The following is a 21,023-nucleotide window of genomic DNA, read 5'->3' on the forward strand; positions in this document are numbered from 1 at the left end:
GGGGAGGATCACCTCCCTCAACCTGCTGGCAACATTCCTCCTAATGCAGCTGGGACACCACTGGCCCTCTCTGCAGCAAGGGCACATTGCTGGCTCATGATCAGCTTGGTGGCCACCAGGATGCCCAGGGCCATTTCTGCAAAGCTGCTTTCCCAGCTGGTCAGATCCCAACCTGCACTGCTGCTTGGATGGCTGTTCCTCCCCAGCTGCAGGACTTTGCACTTCCCCCGTGTTGCACTACATGAGATTCCTATGAGCCAGTTTCTCCAACACAGTGAGGTTCCTCTGGATGGCAGCACAGCTCTCTGATGAACCACTCGCTCCTCAGAACCCCCAGATCTGTGTCATTAGGGAACTTCCCGATGGTACACTTTACCCCAGCCACTAAAGGTGTTGAACAGGAGTAGACACAGTATTGATTCCAAGGTACACAGGCACTTACTGGCCTTCAAATAAACCTGATGCCACTAATCACCACCCTTCTGACCTAGACGTTCAGCCAGTTTTCAATCCAACTCATTTCTTTTACTTAAAAGATTCTGAATTGTTGAAGATTCTGTGAAATTCAAATGAAAAGTTCCTGTCTGGCACTCAAGTAAGTTACTCATGGTCAAGAATCTTTTGCTTCTGAGGAGGCAACAATTCTTCCTGTGCTCCAAGAGGTGTTAAATACTCCTCAATCTGCAGAAACACAGGAGGGACCAAGAGTTACTGCTTCCACTTCAGCAAGTTACTTCCCTGGTTGCCCACATGAAGGAGTGGTTCTCCCACGAGCAGGAACTTTTCTACACTGAGTAACTAAGTTTCACCCATGTGAAACACTGACTCCTGATTCATCTACTAAAGGTAGGAAATAAGTGACTTTGGTGACATTTTTCACCTTGAAACAAAACATCTCAGAAAACACACTGTATCATAGCAAATACGGTATTTTCCTCTATATCTTTCTCTGGTAAAACCACCATTCTGATATAGATTGATTTGCAAAGTGGGAATGGCTTATTAAAGACAGAAAAGTAAAAGAAAAATGTTCACAATGTACACTTCAGGTAATTCAACAGAAAAATTTAACAAACTACCTCTAAAAATAAAAGTGGAAGACAACCATAGCAAGATCAATTCTTACCTGCAGCAAGTTTTAATAATTAACACTATGCAAAAGATTAAGGCCACCTAGCCTTAGCTGAAATTAAGCATTTAAGTATGCAATTAAATAGCTACTTTTACCTGAGCAGCTGTCCTCATCATCAGAGATGGGCACCTCTCTTTTCAATAGCATTTCCAATTCTTCAGTTTCAGCAACATCAACAGGTCTTTCCCCGTGCTTATTGGCTTGAAATGGATTTCCACCATGTCGAAGCAACAGCTTCACAATCTGCAGCATTAAATAAATTAAGTTTTAGGTTATCCACAACATGTTACTTGACCAGCATAAAAATCCCCTCCTGCACATGAAATGTGATCTTTGCTTACATACCTATAAAAAGCAGTTACTAAACAGCTAATAAAAACATATTCCCAACATATTATCATAATTAATTTATCTAGCTTTTCCAGAAAAAAGCTTTCAAACTGAACATCTTGTTTGCAAGGTGTAGTTAATTTAAAGATGTATTCTATCTTTTGCTTCATACAACAGATTGCACACACAGTAACAAAATAAAAGAGATATGAAGGGAAAGCAGGGTCATTTCTACATCTCATGCAGAAGTTAATGTAAGGTACGTACAGAGCTTCATTTACCTTCTTAACTAAGCGCAGATTAGTAAACTAAAAATAGTAGTAATAATATATATACATAAATTCTCTATTTCAATGCCATAAACAGTATTTAAAGAGAAATACAGAATATATACCTTTAAATATTTATAAATGTGTATGTATAATGTACACAAATCCACAATATACTGTTAGGAGACATTTTTCTTTTGAAAATACTATAGAGTAAAAGTTTCTCCAAAAAAGTAATTTAAGTGCTTATTGACTAAGAAAGTAAAGGCTAATCTTTTAAATATTTAAGAAAATCAATACTGGTAGAAAATATCTGGCAAAAGAAGTCAGATGAAACAATCAGAACAACTTTAAGATGCTCCTAAGACAGTAAAAGTAGAACTACAAGAGCATACCACTGCAATGAGGACAGTTAGGATTTGTTCTGAAGCTTCAGCATTTCATACCACGTATTTATCCCCCTCCCACTCTCCCAGAACGCTCACGTTTCTATGTCCACTACTAGCAGAATCATGAAGTGGAGTATCATCATCCAAGCCCTGTGTGTTCACATCTGCTCCCGCCGCTATCAGAACTTTAGCGACATCATAATAACCAACATTACAAGCTTCATGCAGTGGTGTCCAACCTAGAGTGAAGAATGGTAGGTGGTTGAAGACAAAGATCAAAGATTTTGTTTTTCATTCCTGTGCTATAGATCTCTATTGCCTCCAGACATTTCAAAACATGCTCTCACACACAGTACTTGGCAGAACAGCAATGCCATCCATCTGATGAACAACACATGCTTCATCAACTTTAAACCTCACATCAAATTGCAAGTTTTTCTGAGATTAAACTGAACACTGGAATCACAAATCAAATAGTAGAAGACAAAATCTGGCACAAAATCCCCAGGCTACACATGTTAGAGATTCTTTGACTAGTAAATATTTGAACTGTGTTACGTGTATATATAAATAATATAATGATATATGAAAACTCTTTGAAAACCACACTATTGCGAACAGTAAGTGTGGTGAATTACCATAACCAGTGCTCCTTTAGAGTTACTGAACATGTAACTAGGAATCATTAACACTGACAGCTAGAGAATAAGCTATTAATAAATAATGGCAGGGAACTTATTCTGGTATTTCCCAGAACACTAGTAGGTTTTTGCAAGTTTTATTTCAACAAGTTCAGTACTCATTTTCTGTAGCAGAGCATCAACTGAAGATGACAACCCACACATGCTATATTCCTTACCTCAACTTCCTCTCCCCAATTTGATGACTTCCACTTCATAGCTGACCTGAACTGCTGTTTATGCATTCTCAAAGCCCAGTTCTGGGGAGGCATTCAACTTTTGTTTCCAATACAATCAGCAAAAGAGTTTATCATGTGAACTCTGTTTCTAATCAGTAGCAGTCTTGTACATCCATGCAGTGGAGGTACAAGAAACCCCTAACTTATCTAATCTCTCAGTAATGGGACTTCTCACTTTCATCTTTCACTCAACTTCCAAGCTGTCATTCATTTATATTTAAAAAAAAAAAAAAAAGCTTCTAAGTTATTCTAAAGCAAAATACTTCTTTCTGTTCTTCATACACTAAATTTCCTCTTCAATCATCATTCGTGTTACTCACTTCCAGCACTGCCTGGCTGCCACCTCCTTCTTTCCATTTTCTTGCCATTTTCCCTTTTCACACTCACCCACTATGATAACACTCAACTGCTCTCAGCCCTCTGATCCCTGTCTTTTATTCTCTGTATTAATTATCTCCGTAATTTATTTTATTCCATGTCATACTGCTTTGCTTTTCCATCTTTTCACAATGTCCAGCCTGCCAACTCTAGTGCTGGCTTGCTGTCAATATCTGTTTCCTCTACTCTTGTTCTCACATGGCAGTATCATTCTGGCAGATATCCCATGAGCAGGGTTACTTCCTCCATTACTAATTCATTTTCTGCTCCTTTAGTTCTGCCAAATCTTTAGCTATAAAACCTCTAATTCTCTAAACTACGCTGCATCCTAAATTCCTACTTTTCTCCACTCATGACTCACTGCTTCAATCCTCCCCCTCTTCTTGACTTCTCCCTCTGCACAGTATTTTGAAGTTCAGCCATCTCTGCTTCTCACTTCAGATTACCAATAAAAAAATCTCACATGATCCCAAACAGCTCCTCCAAAATATTGAATGAAGTCTCCAACAACTTGTTTCCAACGGAATCTCAGAACCAACTCTCAGCCATTGTCCTTTTCCTTTCATCTGCCTTTAAAACGAAATATTTGTCCTAGGTCAGACTGGGATGAAGCTGTGAAGTTAAATTCCCTCAGAGCAACCCATACAGTAATGTGCATTGCATTTGGGGCTACACCAGTACTCACAGCATACTGGTGGTCTTGGCTACTGCTGAACAGGGCTTGTGAAGTGTCATGGGTTTCTCTCTCCCTCCTCCTGCACAAGAGTTTGGGAGAGGACATAGCCAGGACAGCTGACTCAAATGTATATTCCATACCACAGGATGTCACACAATAAAAGCTCATTGAAAGGAGATGGAAGGAGGGTAGTTTGTACATAATGGCATTTGTCTTTCCTGGGAAGGGACTGAACATTTGCCTGACTAAGGAAGAAATTCCTCTTCTTCCTTTGCTTGCACATGCAGCTTTTGCTATTCTTGTTAAATGGTCTTTAACACGACCCACAAGGGCTTTTTTCTATCTTATTTTCTCCCCACACCTTGTTGAGGAAGGGAAGTGAGAGAGCAGCTGGGTGGGTGTCTGGCAGCCTGCCAAGGTCAACCCACTACATCTTTTCTTCAAGTGTTTCTATTATTCTCCCAGTGATTTCTATGGGCTTGTCTTCCCCTGAACCTCCCCCTCCTTTTCTAAAATTGCTCTTGTCAACAAGTTCTTCTCATCTCCCTTCTCAACTTCTTTGAAGATCTCACAGTGTTCTACTTCTGCTTGTCTTCTTCTCTTCCTCTATATGCCAGTCCTGGGCAGCTTCACGTTCAAATACAAATTCAGCTACCCTCTACAAACCAAGAAATTACCAATCTATTTCTTACCTGAAGTCAAGATTTCAGTTCATCTCATCAGTATCTTTTGATGTCAAGTTTGAGCTGACAACTAATTGTGCTATATAGTTATTAGTTTCTCCTACAGGGGCCTGGTACTTCAACTCCTCTCAACCATTCCCACTGAGAACATAATTCAGACCCATAAACCAAAACCCAGAAACCTCAAAATACTGTATATGTTACAGCTTAACAAAGCTCATAAATCATTGTTTAAATCACAGCAAATACTGACATATCAAAGCTGTCATTAATCCAGCAGGACTAGATGACAACTGCAACCATGCCACTCTCACCTGCCTTGGTGCGTATCAGCTGTTCCAGTGAAGACAGAGCACATCACAGCACCAACACCTTCTCCATTACTAAACTTTGCATCTCCTCACACAGCCCACAGTCTCACCATTTAACTCTGTCCTGCATAATCCTACCAAATTCAGCAAGTGTGCAGAGATTTCTGTAAATATCTACAGCACAAAGGCCCGGACACAACTGAAACCTCCAGGTATTAAAACCTCCAGGTATTAAAACCAATGTTCCAATGATACACTATGTACTATAGCATCCTAGTACTTCCACTGCCACTGGAAATGAAAAACAAAACTTTGGGAATTTCTAGGAAGTTACACTTTTTCATTGGCATACAACATGAACTGAAAGGAAACCTCTGTTAGCAACTTCAGTGTTACTTTTAATTTATACAGTTAAGAGTACTCAACTTACCTGCAAAATCTTTTACATTTACATTTGCACCTAATCTGATTAGCTCCTTGACCTGTTTAACATCTCCTCGAATTGCTGCCATATGTAGAGGAGTTTCCCCTCGTTCATTTCTCTTGTTAACTTTGTCCTTTTGTCTAGAAGAAGAGGTTGGAGTTTTCTTTTGTGTTGGCGTTGTTTGTAAGGAATGATTTAAGGTGGAATCTACAAAACAAGTTTTTAAATGGTCACTGTTAATGAAAATGAGGTGAAGTAAAAAGGTTGTCACCACCTGCTTTCAACGATGATAATGACCAGTGAATCATTATATTCAAATGAAAGACATGTCACCCTTTGGAAGTATCAACATAAGGCTGATTTTCAATGTGAAAATGGACATTTTGCCAATTCTTACTATTTTAAGCAAGTTTCTAGGACAGATAAAGTCTATCCAAACTACAAGGTTCACATACTCTGGTATAAATTGTCCTGAATCAAGGTGAGATCACGCAGATAAGTATCTACTCTACTTCCCCTTCCTCCAGCAAAATTCCACTGGATTTTTATTTGGTGGGATGCTAGTTTAAGGAATTACAGTCTGTGTATAGTCCTAAATACAAATCCTCAGCTGTACCAACACAGCTGGGTGGACTGGATAGTTCCTTAAGGAAACCCAGCCACTTGCTTTTAAATAGCAATTTTGTAAAAACTTTACACCTGTAGAACATACACACACATAAAGATTTATTTAAATTCAGGTGGATGAAGGACAGTTTGAAATGGTGAATTAAAAACAAGATATCTCCCCTCTCCCATTAAATCAGAAGGAAATGGTCCCATTTCCTCCTAAATAAAAATCCTGCTCCAAAGTGAAACAATGAGATGATGGTTAAGCTTTAAAAAACAAAACAAAGTATTTCAGGTTTTAAATACTCCATTACAGAACAGTGTCTGGGATGCAAAAATAACGAAGGAAGAAATTAAATTTTCTATTTTTACAGCTATCACAGTGCGAAGCTTTTCACATAAATAGAGAAAATCAAGACTTTTTCATCAAATTAATCATCCATATGAAAAAGATTGTAACAGAAGTACAAATGATTTAAAATACATGGAAAAAAAAGACTTTTGAAAAACATCAGTGTTTCAAATATTCTGACTAAGACAGAATTAAACAGACAGGAGGGAGAGAACTGTTAAAACTCTGTAAGATCACCTGGACTGTTGTCTCTTGCTGTCATCTGCATGAGAAGTGCCATCTGTTTGCGCTCTGACAGAGGGTAACCAAAAAGAATGCTAACGGGTGCTGATTTCTTATTCCCAGCATCCTTCTTCATTTTCTTTTTCTCTGGACCTTCCTTCTCTAGAAATAGGAACATTTTAAGACCCAAACTGCAGTTCCATCAGCATATTTTTCTAAAAATAAAGCCATCCTCTTAAGGTATGTAAACTTGTGATTGGTGGCAAGTGATGAAAAACAGAAATTACAGCTATAACTTACTGCATTTGCATTAGTGTTGGTTACCTGTTCTAATCATATTAGAATAAGCTACCGAGATAAAGCACTTAAAGCTGTAAGCAGGATTACCAAAAAATTCTAACAGATGAAAAACCTGTTTCATGGAAGAAATGCTATGTATGTCACAACTTTAATTCTCAGAGATTAAAGTCAGGAACTTAAAATGTCTGTAACATCAGCTGGTCAGCTTTCAATATTGAATACAGATCTGAGACTATACTCTTTTTTACTTCTCTCAAGACACCATGTTAAAAATCAAGAAAATACTATTTAATATTGGCATATGCTAAATAATTGGTTAAAAGATTTGTTTCTCTCAAACTCATCCTGTTATTTTATCTAAAAGCAATTTCTTCTCCCAGGATTCACATCCTTCAAAAGCATACAGCTGTTTTATATACATAACTTCTTTCCTTTTATCAGTATTTACAGAAGCTGTTTAAGATTTTATCACGAAGTTTTTAACCAGAAGCTAAAATTATATATTTGAGTAAACGTATCAAAACCAAACCAAAACAAAACTCCCATCAAAACCAAGAAACCCTGTTATCTGCAAAAGCAGAAAAACTTAAAACAGAGGACTTCCCTAAGGAAAACTTCACTGACCTTCTGCAAAAAGGTAAAAATTAGAAGCTTAAGTCCTTTTGAATTTCCTAGTTATCATTTCACTTTCTATCTACTGTTCTACCTTTTTTCTTGTTCCATTTGTTTCCTCTCAACCCATTTTCTGCCTTCCTAGCCTTCTCTAAACCTCATTTTCCAGGCCTTATTACAGACACAAGCTCAAGTAATGCAATGCTCTTGAGGCACAGGTAGGCTCATCAACAGTTCTTATCTTGAATTCCTCTGGCCCATAAGAAATACATGATTTTATGGGCTAAACAATTGCCAGTGAGAGTATTTAAGAATGTAAAGCTACAGACCCACAAACATATTTTAAAAACCTCTATAAATTTATTCATCATGTTTAAAAAGGAAACAAGATCTCTTTTACAGAATCAAATTATGGGGTTTTTTTCCCTAAACTGCAGGCAACTCACAGTCTTGAATACCTAAAAAATTAATGCAATATCCAAATCAACATTATTTGTGTTTTACTATTGGTAAAAACATCTGCATAGGAAAATAAAAAAAAAAAAAACCTTTACAATCAAATCGTACTTTCAACTTTTTACTGCTAGTATGCTGTTCTCTCTACAAAGAATGTACAGCATTCTTTACTGAATAATTTAATACTACCATCAAAATAACATATTTCAGATTGACCAGCATCATCAGCTATTTCTTCGCATATGCTGCTTACTACTCATGATTCTTTCCTTGAAAAACACATTTATTTTCATTCTGAATTATTCCTTACTATTTTATAGCTATTTAAAGCTTGAGAAAATAATATATCAAAATGAAAGAAATAATTTTTTTTATTATCTAGGTTTTACTCTTATACCTTGGGGCTGTCTGAGTTTTTTGGTTTTGCCTTTCTTAAATCAGCACAATTTACTCCTGCCTCATGTTCAGTCCTGCGTTTCAGTGGTGAGGTAATGTATTCTTCTACTACACTTTATTAATACAACGTTTGCAAAGCATTTCTCAATTTTACCAATTAAAAGCACCAAATAAGAACATAACTGTTCTCACCAAATTATATTGTAATTATTAATTTACTGCTCAAAAAGAGTCAATTTTATTAAAATGGATATTAGACTTCATATTTGTTTCCAGTAATCCAAACAGTTCAATGAACAAAAGTCAATATGATCAACAATAAACCTAAAAAAGTCTCAAGGTTATATAGCAGGTGCACCTGATAATCCCCCCAAGGATTTCATGGATATGACCTGGTTCTGACAAGAGAGGTGGAAGAAAGCAAAGTAAAAACAAAACAACCAAACAAACAAACAAACAACACCCTCCCAAAAACAAACAAACAAACAAAAAAAACCCGAACCACTAGGAGAAAGTGAGTAGGGCATTTAAAATAGAAAGTTTTATACATCAAAAGAAAAATCAATGTTTCAAGAATATCATCACACAGTACACTACACTTTAGCAGGAGGAGACAAACTTAACATTTAGGAACTTTTTAGCTATTCTTCATCTTACAGTAACAGATGAAACAGAAAGTAACAAAACTTCACTGCTGTGAATGATGTTTCTACATGTGAACAGTAATAACTTCCCTAATAAAGGAAAGGTATCAGTTTAAGATACTAAGTTTAGGTAGAATTTGATGTATAAAATTGACTATTCAACTGAATCAGTTGGTTTGTTCTTTTGTTTCTGGTTTCTTTGGGTTTTTTTCACATCTTGAGCATTTTGTTTTCGGGTTCTATGGAATACAGATATTTTCTTTTACATTCACATTCTCATCACTTTCTGCTGATCTTCAGCAGTTAGAAATGAACATAAGGGTTGGAAATAGAACGTAAGAGATTTTTTCACTTTTTATAAAAAATATAAAAACTAGAACTCTTCAAGTGACTTCATGTTCAACCACCTTTGTTAAATGAACACTGTAATACACAGCCAAATCCCTCTGGACAATATCCCTTTAAGCTTTTCCCTCGGCAACACAAGCTCTTCACCAAACACTTAAAAAAATTATTTCAAAATAATTTTTCAAAAAATTATTTCAAAATTGTTATGTGAAACAGGAATTCAGGAGCATCTGAGTGCTTTTTTGTAAAAGAGCTCAAAGAAATGCACTCACAATACTTATAATGTACTGCCACGAGGAACATCAGAGACAGTGGTGATTATTTTACGATAACTTACACATGACAGATTTTGTCCCAAGGCAATAATGTATCTGGTTTCATGTTTGCTTGCTTTTTTTTTCCAACTGGATAAATTACAAATACCTACTCAAGTAATTCTTAATGTTTCGGAAAATTAAATTATTAAGTAATGTAATACATGGATTTCTCAGAACAAATCATGCCAAACCAGCCGAGTATTTCATTAGGTGAAACAATCTCCTCATTGGAAAAAGGAAATTAAAATAAAATAAAAATAAAACGCCCCAAATTCAAACTTCAGGGCTCATAATAGTCTGTTTTCAAGTGAAAGACTCCCATTATAGTCCAAATCGTAAAGAGTAACAGGATCAAAAACTAGGACCATGCAAAATTAAAATATGAGCTGCTTGAAATAAATGTTATGAAGTCATAAGACTGAATGATCTACAACCAAAGAATAATATGTTCACTGGTAGGTCAAGACCAACTCTGCAGATGATGAAGTTCAGAGACAGAGTTTACTGAGCTCTGTATCATCATTGCAACCTGACTGAAGTTATTTCCAAGAAAAACATAATGACTGGCTGTGTTTCCTACCCTCAGGGAAAGAAAAAGCTTAGAATGTGATGCAGAGACACCACAGTGCATTCACCAGTGTAGAGATCTCAAGGTACTACTGTGATGCCTAATTAGTCAAGTTTATGACATTTATTTAACAAAACCAATACACAAAACCGCCTCAATTTTCCTGCCTGTAGCCCAAACGACAGTTAAAAAAACTTGTTATGGTTAAACAATAAGCCCAAATCCAGCAGGCAGTGTGTGAATAGTCCCTTCAACACCTCTGTAACTACAGAAAGCACGAGCAAAGAAATTGTGTTACTGTGATGTACCCATGCAACATGAAGAGACCAGTTATTTTGCTCTTCTTGAAATCAACTAAGTGCTAAAAGAAGTATGACTGTGCCACGTTTGGACTACTTTAAAGATTGAAATTGAAGGGGTCAGAAAACAAAACCAAAATCCTGCTATAAACGGTAAATCAGGAGAACATAGTTTCCAAGAAAGATCAACAAATTACCACATTAAGTGTAATTGTAACCCATTGTTCCTGAATAATCAACTCTGTAACAAGACTCTCTTTACAATGAGAAGATTTTTAGTATCTGCAGTTATGTTTAATTATGATGAATTCAAATTTCTCTCTTCACACTAGTGAGGTGGAGAAAGCAAACAAATCTGACCTCTGCAAAATCAACACTTGTCTATTGTTCTTATTCCAATAACCCCATCAGAGGTTACTTAAAACTAATCAGATTATTTCAACAAAATTAAGAAAATGTAAATAATTCTATTTAAGTAATCTAAATAACTGATGGCTTTTCAATCAAATTATGGCTTTGGATTGGGCAACATAAAATAAGAGAGTTTATTTCAAAAGATATGAAAAATATTTCTGTTTCAACCATCCAATCCAGCAGTCTCAATCAAAGCCTTTGTGTAGACTCCTCTCTAAGATTTACTTATAAATAAATCAAAGCTATACTGCAGTATAAATAAAGTTGCCTGCAGGATGTATACATTATTATTTTTTTCTGGTTGCTCTGACCAAGAATGGGGACGTCACAACAGAGCCCTCAGTTTCGGGAAGCCACCGCAGGCTGGGGAGTGTCAGAGCCCTGCACAAGAGAAGAAACACAACAGGATGCTGCTGATAAAGGCAGGGACAGAGTGTCCTTCCAGGTGTGTCCTGTTCCCAGGGGCCTCTTCAGAAGGGACTCACATTGTCTTTCAGACCTGCAGAGACTTTGCAGCTCCTGCAGCCATTCACTGGCATTGCAGGACTGCCTTTATCCAACTGGATGCAATCTTCATGGGGATTAAACTATTAAGAAAGCAACTAAAGGGCTCAATCTTAAAATACTGAATACAAATTTATTTTCTTAAGGAAAAAAATAAATTTATATTTAGATAAAGAGGTGTTCTAGACTCTTACAGCACTCTAAAAATGCTGTTTGGTTTCAATCTTGCCGAAACTGACTGAGTGTAAAATGTACTTCGTGTATAGTGTTGCAGAAATCAAATGAAAAAAAAACCCCAAAGACATTTCTGTGTTACATCAACATTCCCTTTGGCTGTCCGTGTTCATTATATTGCAATATTTAGACAATACCTGAAACAAACAAACAACAACAAAAAAACCCAAATCCACCAGAGAAAGCAACAAAAGAGCAATTTTTACAAAAATCAGTAAAAAAAGGATGAAATTTTGGTTTATGGAAGACACTGTAACTAGAACCAAGAAAGCTCTAATGATTTAAAGCTCTAAAAATTAGGCATTCCCATTCTTTGACTCATTTACATGCTTAAACAGGATGAAATACAATTTTCATGGAGTTTCTACAATCAGCTAGTGATCCTATAATGTATCTTGGGGATAAACCATTTATTAAACTATTAAATTGATTTTTAAGTACTTTTTTTTTTTTTGCAGGTTTTTTTAACTCAGACATATTTTTAAAGACCTTGAAGCTGATAAGAAGCTTTTCATTAACTTTTCTTTTTCCCCCTCTGTGTCCAATTACACTCTCATTTCCAAAAACTTACTTTCCTCCTTCTCAAGGTTGGCCATTCTCTGTACACAGCTATCAGGGAGACACTTCTGTGAGAGGTAACAGTGTAGCTCAGTGAGAGCAAACCTTTTCCAGGTATAATGCCAAGTTTGTGCCAGAAGCAGCACTGCATTTCATGATCACTGATGTCAGTCCTAATCCATGTCAGTGACAAACCTGGCACCAGTTTAAGCGTCTAATTCCCAGCACTCTAATCTAATTGGTTAGGCACAGAATCTGCATTACAGCAACAGTCTTTTCATCCCAGTAATGCTCCTGCTCTAAAGTTTCTGGAAGGTTTATGGACCAGGTTTCCTACCTGCAAAAGGGCAAGTGCTCTAACCACCTTACCTCAGGAGAAACGAAATGTTCACCAAGTTGTGATGTTTGCTACCACAATAAGAAGCCACGTGCCTTCTACTTTTATGTTAAATATTTCTCACCCCTACTTGAACTGTCTATTTCACCGCCCTGCTACAACTTCTGACAAAAAAATTTTGTAGTGTGAGCACTGTTTTGTTGTGCATGTCAAAGTGTCTGAAGTAATCAATCTTGTGGCAACTGTGACAATAGATGCTATAGCAAAAAAAACATAACCCAAAGTTCTGCTACTTTACAAGATTATTTTACAAGATTTACAAGACTTATTTAAAACTGATAGGGGTGGTGAGACAAGACAAGATTTTCAACACAAAACTTTCTATAAATACTAAATATTACATCCAAAAATATTTATTTCCACCATGAAAAAAATAGTCATGGTCTAATAGCATGCAAAAAATTTAATAAAGTAGGTGCTGGGAGCATACTTCTAATTTGGACATGGTCTTTTCAGAATCAAATGGTATTGTGAATAGTGTAAGACTCAAGAATGCTGTAAAACCACTGGAAACAGCACTAAAGCCAAGAGCACTGTTTTGCAATGTGATTATTTCAGATACGGATTTCGTACTACAGTCTCTTTACAGTAATAAAAATATGCATGTATTATCAAGAAGCCAAATCTTCTGCAGGAAATCAATCCTGAACAAAAATTAAACACACACTGAGGTATACATTTCTACCTTGCATTTAAATCTAAGCATATTAAAGGAACTGCCTGGTCATGAAAATATTCAAAATGTACAATAAGCACTGTATAAAAAACTGTACCACTGAGCCTTTGAGAAATTTGGGGACTTTCAACGTGTTCTGCTGGCCATGGATAATGTTTGATTATCAACTGAACTATTACTAAACTATTAATGTACAGTGACAAAGAAAATGAATTACCTAAACCCAGAGATAACTGTACTTCTTGGAATGTATCCAGCTCCCTCCATCTTGACTTGAGAAGAACTGTGTTGAGAATGGCAGTGTGAAGCCTTGAAATCAGTTCTAATATAAATAAGCTTAAGCTGGGAAGAACTATTTAGCCTGTGCAGAAAAGGTACAGATCACAGGAACTTAAACTGAAATGGAAGTGTGCTCTCCATGACTAGTTTAGCCAGCCCTGTCACCTTAGCAGCCTTTTCCATGAAGGACAGTGCATCTACCAATCTATCTAATGCTCCCTCCCCGCAAAAAAGGCTACAAAAGGCTGACAGCTGTGTCTCAAATCAAGGCATTCACATGGTTTTTCATCTGTTTACTTGTTCAAACAAATGGACCTCTAGAGACGACAATACAAAGAAAGATTTGTTACTGAAACAGAAGGAAAGAATGAGGTTAGGAAACAGCTGGAGAATATAGATCAACTATGGTGGCATGCTGGCCATTGCTAATGACAAGATGAAAGCCTATCAGGCTGAGATGCAACAATCAGAAGCAAGCGAGCAACTTTTATACTTAGTATTCTTTTTAAAGAGAGAAAAAAAATCAGTGCAAAAACATAATATACAATTAATTAAGTTAGGACGTATTTCACCAACAAATTATTAGTCAAGGAAATAAAAAGGTTCTACCTGTGTCTGAATTGCGATCTTCATTTCTGGATGGACTAATAGTAAAAGGAAGTTTACGTTTCATGGAAGACTTTTCTTTCATCTCCTTCCCCACATCACTCCTATCCACTTTTGGAGTTTTGCTGTAGGATGCAATCTTGTCCTTGCTCTAATATAAATAAAAAGTATACTAAGTAATTTTTGCATAAAGCAGGATAGTCTTATAATGTATACAGACTGAAAAGACTGATATGTGAGAATGTATGTGCTTGTGTATAAGTATGTGTATTACAAAACTTTTTGAATAAACCAAAGCATCAATTGTCATTTCTTTTTAAAATTATTTCTGTGTTATTCCTACTTTCAGATACATCACGGCAGAAATGCTGTCCACTATTAGAGGCTTAATTAATTAGCAAAGGAACAACACAAACTGAATTTCCAAGTCTTGATGACCATCCCAATTTCCTTTCCTGACCATAACAATCCCACTAAAAGCACATTAAAAGCCCACACTGCAATTCAAACTGTGAATTGTAAACCTTCAAAAACCCCTCTAATTACCCTCCCCTGTCTCCACTCCCACCCCGTAATCCACCAATACAGAGCTCCCTTTCTATTTGAACAATAACAGTGTAATGTTTCATTTGAGAAAAATCTATGAAGAAGCTTTTTAAACTGATATCAAATTTAGAAAAAACAGGTACAAGCTATTTGGATTCTCGAGCTGTATAAATCTAGAGATTTTGGTATATAAACCATATTGCAAATAAACATAGAAAAACCTAAACAGGCTCACTATTAACATATACTTGATTACTTCACTAATACAGGAGAAAGAATGTAAAAGATACCAGGTTAGTGTTAAGGCTGCTTGAGAGAACCCTCTGCAAACTCCAACATCTTATCTTTCTACCAATCGAGATGCAATGCCGAGAACATGTTTTCTATTCAATACATGCTACAGAAATACATGATCCACTCTGTCAGCTGTGACAACTTCACAGCTTTAAATTATTCCTAACACATAATCAGATGAAATTACTAATGCCTTAACCTCCTAAAGGTAGAAGAAGAACATACATTGCCTTGCCAATCACCAAAACCCAAAAGGCTGGTCCTTGGTACTTCTGAAGATTTATTCTGATTGGAGAAAAATTAAAAAATTACTTGAAGTAAAGGTACTGTTCTCAAAGGCACCTTTCCTTTTTTTAAAAAAATGCCAAACTCAGCTAGGAAGATATCATCTGACATGCTGAGTTTAAAATGCTGCCAAAAAAGTTAGGCAGAAATGATTAGAAAAAGAACCTACAAACAAACCCTACAACCTTCAGAAGACAAATATTTGTACAAGGGAAATGACAAAGAAGGCATCAGTTTGTGTCAACACAATTCCTGAGGTATAAAGGCTACTGCCCTCAGAGAACACCTATCTTCTTCGCTCCAAGTTGAGAAACCCAGAAAACCAAAATTCCGAAACAAAATGCAGAATAAAACCCACACACCAAAACCAAAGCCAACCCTCCTTCAAAACTCCAAAGGATACAGCACTCCTTGTTTTTTATTTTTACATGCTAGAACAAGAAAATCTAAAAACCCAAATCCCTTAAGACTCCCCTAGACCCTTGGAACATATAGTGCATGTGGCATTAATTATGAAAGAAGTTAATCCATCTAAGGCAAGTCATCATTTCCAAATGCATCTCTAATTTGGCAAGAGTAGATCCAAACTCCGTTAAGACTTTTCCCATGTCTTCCATCACACACGTCTCTCACTTGAGCCCAACCTCACCAAGAGCTTTCTCATCCCTCATCAAACAAACCAATTATTTCTCCTATGTATGTGAATTTCCCACAATATGATGAAGTGGCATCAAAATTTTATTTATTTCTCTAGAATATTATCTTATGCTAGGTACTATGCAAAAGAAAGGATGAACTAAAAATAATCTAAAATTCCTAAGCAGAAAAAATTGGTTTCAACTTGATCTGTAGGAAAAAAACCAAACCAAAAACAAAACCAAAACTCCACAACTTTTTGTAGCTGGCAATCTTTAAAAAGAATTCTTTGGGAGGACTCTTCAGTAAAATACATCAGTAGGTGCTCACAGTAGGTGCTTAAGTAATTAGATACCTTTACATTTATTCTTAAGTTGTTTATATATACTATGTTAAATATGACTGATGCACTAGTTTTTGACTAATAACTGAAAATTAAATTCATGATAATCTAATTAGGAGGAGACAGTTCAAAATACATACCTTCAGATATATAAAAGGTATTGAAACTGAAAATAAAAAAAGGCTATACATGGAATACAAAAACTGAAAAAACACTATTTTGTTCCTTAGCTACAGTGGAAATAAGTGTTTAACATTAAGTGGTAGACTTTCCAATCCAAAAGATGCGATGAACAGGGTGTTTGAGAAGTCTGTACAAAGTTGATGTTATTTATTATTTTTGTTGGCAATGGTGAAATAGAGATACAATCAGATATGCAGACATCATCACAACTGAAAGAGAGGGAGAAGCAAAGAGCCCTGGTAAGGGGAATGTAAAATGACTGATGGATTTGAAAAGCAATCTTAATAGAAAACAAAATAGGAAAAGCCAGGATAAAACCAAGGCCCTACAAACTGATGAAAATAATCAACTGTACAATCACAAAATTCTGTGTTAAAAGATAGAAAACTCTTAATGGCATCCTGGATTCAACTTCAAGTAAAGGAAGTAGAGGAAGTAGAAGTAGGAAGAAGAAGTAAAAATCCTGCAGGTTAGACCAGGCATTCCATTTTAAAGACTGAGTACTCAATTCAATTCTTCCTGGTCACTGCAACAGCATGGACATCTCTTTTTCAGGGTCCAAAGCAAGGTTCAAAACTCAGCATCAACAGGTCTGCTGCCTTACTTTAATGTGACACATGGAAGCAACCTAAAATGAAGCTGACGTTTTTTACAGAATAGCCTGTAAGTCAGTCCTGGGGACTTTCTAAAGAGGTTAATTAATCTAAAATGAAAACTGCTAATCGGATAAAACACTGAAGACATGTTGATGTTCAGAAAACTAAACGGCTGTAAAGTGAAAAGCATTACATACTTTCCATGTCCACTGCAGCTAGAGAACATTTAATGGCTTTGGACTGCAACAGGAGACTAGCGAAGGTTATTTATCCTTCTACTAAATATCTAACTCTATGCCAGTCAGCATAATTAAGTATCAGAATAAACTGCCCAAGGAGACAGGAATTTCCATCAGGCAAGCCTTTAAAGAAAAGGTCTGGCAAACATCTGTCAGGAACTGAGTACAGCTTATTCTACTCTGGGGCAAATGGATGAACTGGATCTGCACGTCTCAACATTTAATGCATGCCTCACTGGAGGATGTAGTAACAAGGAAGAATTTTCTCTGTCAACAAAACCATACTAGTGTGCTATGATGAGGAACACATTTTTAATCTGTACAACAGGAACTGTCTCAGAAGGATAACAAACAGCAGTCTGGACAATTTCTTGATATCCCATTCCAGCTCTATTGTCTGGTACCACTACAATCAATGACAAGACACAAAAGGAGACAACGGAGAGCCATATAATCTAGCAGATGTACTAAGCCCTGAGAGAACAAGCATTCTTTTTCTGCCTTTCAAAGATAATTACATACTGAAGCGTGTTCTGTATGGCATTAAATGGTTTCGGGCACTATTGTTGGAGTCTTCCAAGGAGGGAATTAATTCTTACAAACTCCAAATGTGCTTCTCCTTTGGATGACATATCCATAGTTTACTTCCTTTTACTTCCTGAGTTTGGCCATATGAAGTATAAATTCAGATAAACTAAAATGTCATCATATTCATGTGTTTACAAAATATCTCATGCAAATATTAGGTGGTCTAGCTGCTGTATACACTTGTATGTATACATAGATATACTATTTTTTTATGCTTGCCAGATGAGCAATTGAAATAAAAATACATATACCCTAATGCATACATGATATAAACTCGGCTCATTAACAGCAATGTTATTTTTAATAGGGTTTCTTGAGTTCTCAGAAGACCTGAACACATAGCTGATTCACATAGCTATTCACTGGTTGTTAGGGCTGCATAATAAGCAATAATTTCTGGACAAATATAAAAGATTACATCTAATAATAACAACAGTAACTGTACTACATTTCTCTGTCAACAGCTAAGAGTGCAAAAATCAGAAATAGCTAAGCAGTGTAAAAACTATGAAATAGAAACAAAATCCTGCAAGTGTTTTTTTGTTTTTTTTTTTTTTTAAACTTACGTTAACCATTAGAATAGTCTTATGCCATTCAGGTCATTACAGTTTTTATTTTGTGAAGAATGAGAATTCTTTTATGGAGTGGTATCCTTTAGCATTACTGCTCACTTGTAAGAAACACTGTTTTTTATGAACATTATTTGACACTATTCCTTAGCACTTCCTAACATTACTTACATTAGCTAATGAATCGCTAACATTTTTCACATGCTTTAAGAACTCTTACTTTTAAATTCGTGGCTGTAAATGTTCATGCATTGAGGAAAAAAAATCCTTATTTGCTTTGCAGATATTTTTACTACCTTTTAAAGGTATTTCATTAAAATTATCACTGCTGATATGGGCTGGACAATCTTTACTTCAGAGTTCTATGTTTGTGTATGTAGTACAGATTTGTCTTCATGACTTTTTGTTGTTCAAACTCACACTTTACTCTTAGCCTACTGCCTGCAAGATTTTAAATAATTGTCTTGGCTGAATCTAAATTATGACATTTTGGCAAAATTTTCTCTGTCTTTTCTACTCCACTCTGAAGAGTTTAGATTAGTCAAAGGCCATCTGAATACTTCTGATAATTGTCCATGTGCTAGAGAACAGGTATGTGACAGTTTCATAACGATGTATTCAGTAACATAACCATGTATTCAGTTCTTCTCAAAATATGACAACTCTATTTATTATGCTAAAAACCTGAATATAGGAACATTAACTGAAACAGTTATATTCTCCATTAATAATTCTCCATGTTTATTTAGGATTTTATATTACACATTGTTTTAGACCATGCAATTCCAAACCAAACTTTACATTATTCTAATCTTAAGCTGTACCAGAGTGGATATAACAGTGCAAGCAGTTTATCAGCTTACTTTTTTTGTTATCAACTTAATCAGTTCATCACTGTGATTCGATATTCACAGCCTTTGTCAAACTTCCATTCCCTACTCTTTCCTTAAATTACTAAATGACACTTAAATAAACTTGATCAGCTACCAAAGAAGGACCAGAATAAATAGAAAAAAGAAAGAAAACCCAACATTCCTTTTACTAGTAAGCCAATTTCCTTTCCCCATTTTACTCTGTTACCTTCCTCTTCTTATTTAAGTAATTCATCAGAGCGAGCAGAAAAAGTTACCTTTGGCTCACTTCACTTGGACCAATGAAACAAAAAGGTCTAAAGGTTTCTACGAATGTTTTTGGAAGACAAAAAGTTACAAGTAGATGCTGAATCATCTTATCTTTTCCTGTTTTTTAACCTCTTCCTGCATTATATCCATTTGTCAAATGGTCTTGCAGAGAATACAGATTTTGACAAAAGGGTAAGTACGACCACATACACACACAAAACCCTTTTTTAAGGAAGACAGTTCTAAAGATTGTTGTGAAACAAATCCTCTCTCCTTAGGGCAATACACATGTCACTCATCATTCTCAATGCTGAGTAGTATTCCAGTTCCTGTTACACATTAGTAGCACAGATAAACCCGTGGTCTATTGTACAAGTGTACTAGGCAGACAAATTGGAGAACTGGATGATTTGAAACTTGTCTCCAGAACTCCAAAAATCATGGGATACTTCGTATTTATAAACAACAAACCACCCTTCAACATGACTAGACTTTCCATATTCCTTCATTCCCCAACACTCAAAAATGGACTGTACAACTTTTAGATGGGTCTCCCTTGTACAGGAGCTACTCTTAAGCTCTGAGCAGCATTTGGCTTTTAAGTCCTCCCTCATGCAGAGAACAAGTTCCGGTGTTATAAAGGAATATTGGAAACCACTGTTTTTCTTTGGTCTGTGCTCTGTCACAGGCCTTCACAAATGTTTTGTATTCGCTACAGAGAGTAACACACTGTAAAATAAAATAAAATATGGATTGTTGTTCTTCCGAGTACATGAAAACTTCACATTAGCTAAGATATGGGGACTATACGCTAACTTACAACAAATAAAACCAAAGCATCCACCTTCCTTTTAAATTAACTTGCAAGTTACAACAGAAGTTGAATTCTGTCCCACAGTTTAACTTACAGTTAAATTAATGTAAAAATATATAGCTTTTTTCAATACTGAATATATCAGAACAAAGACTCATATTTATTTCTTCCAATTACAGCAACAAAAATAATGAAATATGCTTCATTTTACTGAAACTAAATGAGCATTGATATGACTTTTACCTTTCTTGCAGTTGTTTTTTCCACCATGGTGCTATTGCTGTCAGAATTTTCAACTTGAACTGTTTTTGTAGACCCAAATTTGGGCATTTTATAGCTGTTTAGCTAGTTGTAGCTTGTATCAGTGGGTTCATCCTGTGTCTGAAAAACAAACAAACAACATTACATAAATATACACACTGCAGTGTCATTTCAGGACAAATGTTCCTGCAGATGGTAGCAGAGCTGAATAGTACCCCAAAAAAAGATGACTAATAATGACACCTG

At 35.9% G+C, this 21,023-nt stretch overlaps 1 protein-coding gene across 1 annotated transcript in view; it reads right to left on the reverse strand.

Annotated features, from left to right (window-relative positions):
- The window catches only part of ANKRD12 (ankyrin repeat domain 12), a 58,830-nt gene that overhangs the window by 18,518 nt on the left and 19,289 nt on the right, over nucleotides 1-21,023 (reverse strand). The window contains exons 2-7 of the mRNA XM_066329057.1: nucleotides 20,760-20,897; nucleotides 14,306-14,453; nucleotides 6,710-6,856; nucleotides 5,518-5,718; nucleotides 2,217-2,359; nucleotides 1,222-1,375 (exon numbers count right to left, since the gene is read on the reverse strand). Coding sequence (XP_066185154.1) covers nucleotides 1,222-1,375; nucleotides 2,217-2,359; nucleotides 5,518-5,718; nucleotides 6,710-6,856; nucleotides 14,306-14,453; nucleotides 20,760-20,846 — 880 coding nt within the window. The 5' untranslated portion in view covers nucleotides 20,847-20,897. The remainder of the gene's footprint in view (nucleotides 1-1,221; nucleotides 1,376-2,216; nucleotides 2,360-5,517; nucleotides 5,719-6,709; nucleotides 6,857-14,305; nucleotides 14,454-20,759; nucleotides 20,898-21,023) is intronic.

This window comes from Sylvia atricapilla, chromosome 1, assembly GCF_009819655.1.
Source record: "Sylvia atricapilla isolate bSylAtr1 chromosome 1, bSylAtr1.pri, whole genome shotgun sequence".
Classification (NCBI taxonomy): Eukaryota; Metazoa; Chordata; class Aves; order Passeriformes; family Sylviidae; genus Sylvia; species Sylvia atricapilla.